At 36.6% G+C, this 10,377-nt stretch overlaps 1 protein-coding gene across 7 annotated transcripts; it reads right to left on the minus strand.

The window, feature by feature from the left end:
- Nucleotides 1-2,122: 2,122 nt before the first annotated feature.
- Nucleotides 2,123-9,929, minus strand: LOC122307642. Of its 7 annotated transcripts, XR_006241791.1 has the most exons (5): nt 7,257-9,929; nt 4,018-4,178; nt 3,541-3,676; nt 2,740-2,820; nt 2,123-2,634 (listed from the first exon to the last, which is right to left on the minus strand). XR_006241791.1 is itself a non-coding variant. In XM_043120657.1 (2 exons), exons 1-2 carry the CDS (start codon nt 9,596-9,598, stop codon nt 4,689-4,691), a joined length of 2,358 nt encoding a protein of 785 aa, XP_042976591.1. In that variant the 5' UTR covers nt 9,599-9,929; the 3' UTR covers nt 4,404-4,688. The 7 variants fall into 7 exon arrangements, 2 of the variants coding, with proteins under 2 accessions (XP_042976591.1, XP_042976592.1); XR_006241788.1 differs by lacking the exon at nt 3,541-3,676; XR_006241789.1 differs by lacking the exon at nt 3,541-3,676 and having other exon boundaries at nt 2,740-2,906.
- Nucleotides 9,930-10,377: the final 448 nt, after the last annotated feature.

Consider the following 10,377-nt stretch of genomic DNA (forward strand, 5'->3'; position numbering starts at 1 on the left):
AAGATAAATGATTTGTACAAGCCTCAATCGATAAGTGTGGCGTAGATATTTTTGTAAAAAAGTAAACATCACCATAAAAAAAGTATATATTTTTTTCTTTTTTAGTAGGATCCACATTATACAAACTTATTTATTTAAGAATTGTTCTTAATATTACTCGTGGGAAAATTACAGTAAGAGACCGTTGAAGGTGGAGGGACAGGGTAATTTTGTCTGCTTGAGAATGGATAACAATAATATGTTTAGGTGACCCTCCATCTTGGAGCCATACAAGAAGTAATTATGGGTACTGAGGAATACAAGAAAGGTATAATTGCATTTGTAATGATCATTAATGATGGCTTATGGATGTGATTTTTGGAGATTTGATGGAGCACTATCATTTTCTTTTCTTTTCTTTTTTTGGCTTTAATTTCTACCTGAAAGATGGAGATTTATTTATAATTATTTATTCTGTTGAGTTGCAATATTCATGCATTTGAGGTTGTATGGGCAATGATGTACCCATATTTTTTCTTTTTTTCTTTTTTGGGTCCATGGAAATTTTCATTTCTGTGTGCTTCACTGCTTTTAACCCATGGAGACCTCTATTTGAGTGTTATTGAGTAATGTTACTCGTATTCTCTCGTAATTTGAAAATTATTTATTATATTTTACTTGTAATTCTATTATCTAATATTATATTATAAAATGATGACAAAATATATTATGAATAGATTTTTTTTTTTGTTTAACACTTCCATAATAATGATTATAAAAACTGGACTTTTAATTTATTATAATATTAATATCATATGATTTTAATAAAGACAAAAAAAAAAAAAAAAAAAAAAAAAAAAGATATAGCTTTTCTTTTAGAAAGAAGAGTCAACTCGGAGAAACTTTGCAGGTTGGTGCTGACTCTTTGTTCAGACATCACATTTCAATTAATTTTATATTCAAAGTTATCTTTTGTGGGCATATTATTTTTTAAATTTAGTTTGGGGTAAAAAAACTTTCCACTCTCCAACTAACACGCACTTGCATAGCCAATTTAAGACAGTTTTATACACATTATTTTCTTATGAATATCTAATAATTTTATAATAATTAATAAAATAATAAATAGTTTTTCAATCATTAAGATAGTAAAAGGAAAATGGCAAAATTGATGGTATATGACATTTCTCCAAACTTAAAATGACACTTATCATCTAAATTCCGACTACCAAGATAAGGAAAATTAGGTGCTGTAATACAATTTTGATCGTTGAATTTTAACAAAAGATGGTAGATGATAGTCGTTAAAAGAGTGCAATGTGTCAATTTAGATAATTTAGGGTGAAAAATGTAAAACACTTATTAGTTGAAGGGTAAAAAGTATATTTTTACTTTTTGAAGTACAAATACAAACCCAAGACTAAAAATGGTTTATCTTCACAAAAATCAACGAAAGACTCTTTTTTAAAGTGGGAGGGAAAAACAAGCAAATGAGAATTATTTTAGACACCCAAATTATTTTATACCATTTTTACCTAACAAATATTTTACACTTTATACTAAAAACTACTAAAACTAATACATGGCATCATCCCACTACCACTTTCTATTGGGTCAAGTTTCTATTAAAATGATGAAAATAGATGAGGTGACATATATAATCTTGGCAGTTTATTTAAGGATTAATAATGAGTATAAGGTGTAATGCATTGTCATTGATTTGAATATTCGACATACAAACTATAAAACACCTATTCATTAAATGATGTGGAGTATACTTTACTTTGCCTTTTTTTGTTTTTTGTTTTTTTTCATATCTTGGTAGATGGGTGATAGGATCTAAATCTTTTTGTTTCATTTCTTCTCTTTCTTGCTTCCCCACTTTAAGCTTAGACCCACAAAAGTAGGCTTACCAATTGTGCAATTGTTAAGTGGGATATGGGACTTTTAATGGATAAAGTATGTCGGGAAAGGGACAAGAGTTGCTCGGCAAAAGTAGCCTAACATCACCATGTGATCTATCTATCACTCGGAGCGTCTTTAGACTTTAGTTTAGCAGGTAAAAAAGCTTTCAGCCTGGTTTCAAAGTTTGATGTAGAATCAAACTCCCCCCATCTACATGTAGATTTTAGAACAGAATCACTTCCACCATAACACCGACATTTTCATTTCTCAAGCAGGTATATATGAGACCTCAGTAGAATCAAGCATGATCATAAATGGAATATCAACAGCCAAACTATTTATTTATTTTTGGAAAAGACAAGGCTGTATTTTAAACCTCTAACTTAGAGTAATCCATGACAAAATAAAATGTAGTAATCTCTCTCGGGTAACATGGTATAAAGGTAACTCCATGAGAGATTTGAACTCTTCATGGTTCAACTCATGTGGTGTAATAAAATCATTTGGTGGAACTTTGCATCCATCTGAGTTGGGATTTTCTCAAATGTTTCTGATCTTTATTGCCAGTACGACCTCATTTACGATCATGAAAGTTCATTATTGCCTGGTACTGTTAAAAAGATAAGGAAATCTTTGACAACATGCTATACTCTTATGGGTGTGCACAGTCTAACCATGAAGATCTTTGAATCTCTCAGGGAGTTGCTCTATAGCAGCAAATTTCCAGACTTTATTTGGGACCTTCAATACCTAAATATAAAGTAATACAGGTAATGAGATAAAAATAAAAATTAAAAATAAAATAAAAATAAAAAAAGCCGTTTAACAACATGCTGCCACGGATGCAAGCCTCACCATGGGGCGAACAGGGAAGAGCAGAAGACCCTCCTGGAAGCCACGGGGAAAAATGGAGAAGCATGTCTCAACTCATTTCACCTGCAAGGACGAGAAATCAGGTTTTTTTTTTTTTTTTTTTTTTCCTTCTTCTCCCAAGGTACAATGTCTTGGATATTTTACAAAGCCTGTAAAAGATTCAACCCAAAACTCAAAAATCAACCTCAAGAAACTGCTTAAATCAGAATAATATTTAATTGTAAAGAGAATAAAACTCTCTTTTCCGTTCTTTCCCTTTCTTCTCTTTTGCTTTTTATTATTGACCAAAATATACCACGTAAGATAGCTTAAATATCAAGCAATAATATTTTCATGCAAGATTATGTTTTATTGTTGCTGTTGTATTCCTATCAAACCCTTATCATTTAATATATAATATTTTTTTCATTCTAACTAGAATCTCATAATTAGTATACAAATGCATAATGGACACAATGTGACATACAGGAAGGAAAAGATGGGCTTCTTATTATTTCATAATAGCGAGCCATGAAAGACACAGCACATAAAGAAAGGTCACAAGCCATGAATACTGCCAATCGATTTCAATATCATCTACATTACATGGATGGGTATCAGATTTAAAAACAATCAAGAATGTATAAGTGGAAAGGAAAAGAGAGATGACACAAGGAAAGCTCATTATGAAGGACCCCTGAAAGGGTAAAGATTCTTGTAGAAAGAGAGTCTTGTCCTATACTAATCATTATATCTCCTTCCACTCTAACAAGAACATGAGTGGAGTGAACAATGAAGGCATACCATACGAGTGAAAGAGCTTTCCTTTCTAGTTGGTGAGCAGTCAGCATTGCTCAACCTTGCCGACAGGATCAATTGTCTCTTCACCGATTTGAGTAGAGAAGGCAAATACGCTCATTCTACTCTACTACTGCTTCGCCTAGGAAGAGAAACTAATACTTCACTTTTTACTCAACACCCACTTCGTAAATTTCACCTTTTACTGCTCAAGGCGCGTGGGAAAATTTAAAGCACAAAAAATGAGAGAGAGAGAGAGAGAGAGAGAGAGAGAGAGAGAGAGAGAGAGAGAGGAGAACTGCTTTGATGGGGTTCCAATAATAAGACACGGTAGGACAGGGTTTATTGAAAAAATCTACTGAGATAACCATCCAAAGGTGTGAGATATAGAGTGCAATGCCCCATGCTCAGAGCACCACATCACTGCACAAAGGTACATGACAACTGCAAGCAAATAATATCAACACCTCTAGAATCACCAACCTGCTGGTTTTTAGTGAAAAATATTCACCAAAATGTACATCCAAAATTCAAGTTTGTTGCAATATCCTTTTCAGCCATCTTATGTTCCTCCTCATACTGACAGCTCTTCTTGCTTCCACTTTGCTCAAGATTAATAATCATGGCAAGCCAAACAGATTACTCTGCAGAACTTCAATTTTCAATGTTGAGATCAGAACTTTTTAAAATGACTCTACTTAACATGAAAATATCATGTAAAAATGGAATGCTGAAAGAAAAGTAAACTCAAGAGATGTAATAAAACCAATGAAAACATATATATATATATATATACACACACACATTATATATATATACATACAAATATATAAATAAAGGAAAGAGGATCATGGGAAAGAAGAGCCCAATTATGATAAAAAATTCTATTAGCAAATCAAGAAAGACTCCTCTGTAGCTCACTTTTCTTCGACTGTGACACAATCACTGGGATTGACCTCCACCCCTCTGGTGGGGCTTTCCAACTTAAAAAAAAGATAGCAGGAGATATGGCAGAGATAAATCAATCAGAAGTAATTCTTTTGTACAACAATCACTGGGATTGACCTCCACCATTTAAAAAACAAAAAATAAAGTGTTCTTCCGAGGTTGACCATCGTAGTGATCAACTCTGGTTTGCCATTCCCCCAACCAGTTCAAGCAAATCCAGCCCTGCAGAAAAAGATATTTAGAAAAACTCAGAACTAATGCTACTGTTTTTTTCTGTCCTTATGCAATTCCTTTTAACCAGCTAACTAACTCAACATGCTCTATGTTCAACCAAACTCTATAACGGCCACTGCAGTCCAAGCCTATACCTGTGTCACCTGTTTCTATCAGTAAAAAGTCCATAAGTGACGAACAAATTCTTCCAGAGGTTTATTGAGGGATCTATATAAAAGATTATGTTCAATCATTTTCAAAAAATTTTGAAGGCCTACGTAGGTTGACTAGAAGTGTTTATTACAAGTTTTTAAGAACTGATAAAGGAGATTTACTTTGAAATGTTTCCAATTGCTGTTTATAACACGGAGCCTCACCAATTCAGTTCTTTAGACCCAAACACGGGGAGTAAGACCCGACTACACAACCTCAACCACTAGAATTGTGTATCAAGTAATCCAAGGGAATTCTTAGCGTGGAATAGAACCTAACCCAAGATATCTAAAAGGAAAGGCTTGAGTTCAGAGACGAAGTTGGCTTTGAAGGGACCAACTTTTAGATAGCTCGTCCTAAACACACCTTTTCACCACTAGGCTGCACCCCTGACGAGAAAGAACAGCATCCTAAAGATCTAAAAGGTGAAGCCATGGAATAACTAGTTTTGGTCAAGTGTGTTGGATGGTGAAGTTGGAATTCTTACCTAACTATTCACATTAGCGTTTCTCAAATTGGTGCAGATAGGTCTGAGAATGTAATGATGCAGAACATGTTTGAAATGTCAAGATGTCAATTTCTTTGTAAAATGAAGTGTTAAACATTAGAGTTCAATTTTTTTTTATCGAGATTATGCCTTCAATTCCATTCAGCCTTTCATTTTGAAGTGTCCTTTTAACATAGGAAAATAACAAAATATAGATCACCCATCCTTCCACAAACAATTTCTGAAACTAATGGTGGAGAAAATCAAAGCTCTATTGCCGACAGTCAGGGAAAACAATATAACCTTTATTCTTTAGTCAACCTAATAAACATTATAACAGAATTTAAGTAGCACTAGGATGATAAAAACAACTGAAAAAAAAAAAAAAGGAATTAAACGGTTTAGGACCAAAGAAGGCTGAATATGATGGGCAGCACCTGTGGCTAAATGGTTGGACTTTTCATCTTTGATTTACTCAGATTAACAAAACTGTGATAATAAGTCTAAACCCAGATAATTTATTCAGTTTTTCATTGATAGAGCAGTAAAATGAAGGGCCTTTAGCATGGGAAGCATGGTTACCATATCAGGATTCATGCCAATCAACATGGGTCTAACGACTCTGGTCTGCCTTATTTCTGCAACATGGGTAATCTATTCTAGAAGGTTGCTCCTATTCTAGGATGTTAATTGACTTTATGTTATTCCCCTTTGGGAGTTGGACCCACTGCATGTAATGGATTCAATTATGTCAGACAGCTTGAAACCATGTTTTAGTGCTAACAACCAAACAAATCTTGGTTTTTGTTTCCGGGGATCTCAGCATAATTTTTTACATTGATAGTAAGGGAGGCTTGAAAAAATAATTGATAATTAAACGTCTAACATAGTTAGGGCAATCTACATAGCAACTCTGCAAATTCTACTCATCACCCATAACCATACATATGTCGGATGTGCATTTAGCATATTAAGCACGTCTATTTGTTTACAGAAGTGTTTTTCCTTGCACCCAATAGAGCCATTGATCAGATAATAACCATGAAATGGTAACTAAATTTTTTTATGAGTAAAATGGTAACTAGATTTTACTTGTTTATTTTCTTTTTACCTTTTTTTATCGACAAGATTTGGACGCCAGAACTAACTTTATCAAACCCCATCCTTTACCACTTGATCCAGGGCCGAATATGTGTGCACGCATATGTGTTTGTTGACAAGATGTGTAACACGCTCAGGATTCTGTATACGGTACACTTTCATAATGGTTTCTTATGGTGAAGGTGAAACACTCATGGAAATGTGTCATATCCTCAGGTATCCTAGATGCCATGCCTATTGGCAGTGTCCTACAAATTATCCGTTAGAAAAGAGGACTTGTTCACATGTAAAATCATCGGAACGGAGATAGATTTTGCATACACAATGAAGAGAAGAAAAAGCTACAAGTTTTTCGTGAAAATATTACTATGGCTGGTTCTTATAATTCAGAAAGAAAGAATAAATAAAAAAACTAATAAAGCCTAGTGTTTGAATTTGATGAACTAAACTTAATAGGAAAAAAAAAAGGTAATATATACCATATCAGAAATTACAACATCGTTCCTGTTAGACCATCTTTATGTCTATGAACAACATAGGAAACTTATGATTCTTTCAAATCACACAACTATGCGAGTCCAAGTAATACAACTTTCAAACTTCAACTCCTTCCCGTTATCCTTACCTCCCATCAATAACTCTCCAAAAATCTTCTACTACGAGTAATTAAAAGAACAAAACAAAAAGAGGAGCTCTGCAAAGAATCTCAACAAGTCCTATGGTATCAATATTCTACAGGAGTGAAAAGAAAGAAAATTACACTGAGGATGCATCGAAAAAGATCTCATTGAGCACATCACCATCACTGCCTGCCACTGCAAACAGCTCTGCATCCTTTTCTTCCTCATTCGAAAAATCCCGCCTTTCAAGCTTTGCATGAGATGCAATATATATCATTTTTTTAGCCCTTTCCAGGCCTACCCTTGGGTGTCTTTGGACCCAAACCCATTTCATGGAAGACCAACTACACTTGAACGCGCAAGACGTTGCATGGAGGAAGAGGACCCTCACTGCAACCTTACCCAGACACTTAAACTCACTTAAGCAAGTTTCCCACACAAGTCTACTGCTTTGTGGGTTTGCAATTTTCATCTTTCCGGTAACAGGATCTCGCTGTTTTACCTGAACGGCTTGAGCATATAGAGGATCGAGCCCTTCTGACCTCCATTTCATGAGCTCCATCAATGCAACATGAGCTTCTTCCCTGGAAACCAGCCTGGTTATGAGCTTATCGACATCCTTCTCCTGCTCATGCGTCAAACACTTGAATGGTGGAAGGTATTTTCCACTCGTGTCCCTCATCAAGTAAAGGGGGTCCAGTATAAATGCAGCCGACCATGCTGGGTGGTAGTTTTTTCTGAATCGCTTTTCAGCTATTTTTTCGACGGGTCCCTCGGTAATGTTAAATTTGGCACACCAGTCCTTCACTCTCCCCTTCAACTCCTCCCAAAGAGGTAGGCACTGCCCAATTAATGGCCTGTCAGCTGCAATCTCCTGAACCATCTCTCTGATCAACTTGACAAGGGAAAATACTGCCTCCAACTCATTCCAAAACCCCCCGGTTTGAATCAGCCCAGCAACCTCTCTCGCAATTGAATCCTCCACACATGCCACCTTATACGTTTCATCCAGTACAACCATTTGGAGCACCTGGGCACAGCTGAGTATATCTTCCAACATCGAAAAAACCGGTTCAAAATTCTTGGAAGTGTCACATTTTGGCGAAGGAACTCGCAGCAACCCAGCATGCTCAAGTTCCTGCATCTTGTACTTGAGGAAACTATTCCTAACTTGAGAAGTATTATTTACGAAATTTGCAACTTTTATGCAGTTCTCGGTGACAGTCCTGAAAAGTGGAAGTTCTTTGTTAAAATCCTTGATCAAACTTACAAATCCCTGAAGCTGACAAGAGAGATTTATCATCCAATGATTCTGAGTCTCCAAGTTCCTCAATGCCTTGGCCTTATACTTATCTGCAACTATCCCTACACATCTCTGCACACCACTCCCACACACACCTGTTACCGCTTCCCATAAAACCTCCTCTGCATACTTCGCTGACACCCTTCCTCCTGTGAACACCACCTTTTGAAAATCACTTGTCCCATTCGGAAGATTAACCGTAAATTTAATCAAATTCTCTCCATCACAAGTAAAGCCACAACAACTCTTTCCCTTCCATCCATCACTAGCAACCTGAAGAAACATAGCGTCTCTTATTCTAGCATCCGACTTAGTCTTCACCTCATCGAACTTAGCATCAAGCCGAGCACCCGTGAGCTCGCGCCGCAATAACCCAGGCAAACCCACCTGGTTTAGAAACGCTCTAAACTTGGGGTGCTCGAGGCTCGAAACTGAGACAGACCCACATGACTCGTAGAACCATTCTGCGAGCAATTGAAGTGCGGAATCAATCTGATCCTTGCTCAAAGCAGGACCAGATGACCCTTTAGGACTCTTGAGCCTTTTCACACTATCTTCCAACAATGCCAATGCATCCAAATCCTCTTTCCCACCCGACAAGACCAAATGGTGCTGATTTAGCCCCGAGTTACGCGCCGTGCCAACCGTGTTCTGGCGTGGCGAGAAATGCGATCCGTCGTGGTTTGGGTTGTGATAGAACCGCGAAGACTCGACCCAAGCTAAAGAACTAGCTTGGTACGAAGAAGAAGGGCATGAATGCAAAGGATGAGTAACCATTTGAGAGCTTCGCTTTCTGTGATTGTGTAAAGACGGTATCGGCGACGGCACCGAGGATATCGGTAAAGGCGAGAGAGAAGCGCTGCTGAGTCGGGAAACGGAGCTGTAATTAGGGCAAGCGCCCTTCTTCAAGTGCTCCGAGGCTGTTCTGGAGGGATTGGAGGCGGAGAAAACGGCATCGCACAAGGAGCACTTAAGTTTGACGGCTTTGGGGAGGTTCGTGTCTGGGTTGCGAAGGAGAATAGGCTCTAAGTGGGTCCAGTACCAGGCTCCTTTCCCCTTGATGGCCTTAGTTCGCACGGTAACGAGGCCTTCATAGCGCTTGTTCAAGGCCCTGGCAGCCATGTCCTCGGGTAGAGCAAGAGTGGAAGGAACGATGGGAATTGAGCTTGTAGAAGCCATCTGACGAGAAAAAAGAAAGAGTTGGAATTGAAGGAGTGAAAGTGATGGGTTTTGGTGGGAGTGGGTTAGTGCAGGAACTGACTGTGGGCGGTGGAGTTAAGGGGTGGAACTTGTGGATGCGGGTAGCGTTTCACGGTGGTGGCGGTGGTTGTTGCATTGCCTTGTGGACAACGAATAGAGTGAGAGAGTGTGTCAACTGTTCGTAGAATTGTCTAACCGAAGCGCGATCTCATGTCCGATGCAAGGAGTGAAGCGGAGGGGATGGAAAGTTGGCCGAGACGACCTGTTAGAAAGGCGTGAAGGAGGCTATTGGCTTAAACTCTATAATATAATATCTCGGGTAACCGGAGCAAGATTATAAAAAAAAGAGTTTTCTTACTTATAATACAGTTGCTTATTAATTTACATATTAATATTAATTTTTTTATATTTAAAATTTAAATTAATATTATTTTTAATAAAATTTACTTTTTAATCAATCATATTAAATTAGTACGTAGATTAGTACATAATTATTCTTGTAATTATATTTTTTTCATAAAAAAAATAACCTTTTTATTTGACATATTGCAGGTTTTTTTTCTCTTTTTATTTTGAAAAAAATGTTGATATAATTTTGAGATTTTTTAAAAAAATCTTCAATATGGGTTTTTTATTTGAGTTTGTGAAGGTCGATAGAAAATTTTTATTTTTTTTAATAAGTTTTGTATTGACATTTGTAAAAAAGGATGACAATAATTGAAAAGTTATTTAAATATAGAGTTTTTGAGATTTTATTT

Source organism: Carya illinoinensis, chromosome 4 (genome assembly GCF_018687715.1).
Source record: "Carya illinoinensis cultivar Pawnee chromosome 4, C.illinoinensisPawnee_v1, whole genome shotgun sequence".
Lineage (NCBI taxonomy): Eukaryota > Viridiplantae > Streptophyta > Magnoliopsida > Fagales > Juglandaceae > Carya > Carya illinoinensis.

Excerpts from the sequence above, each read along its gene's own strand:
- LOC122307642 (XM_043120657.1), bottom strand. The coding sequence starts at position 9,598 with ATGGCTTCTACAAGCTCAATTCCCATCGTTCCTTCCACTCTTGCTCTA.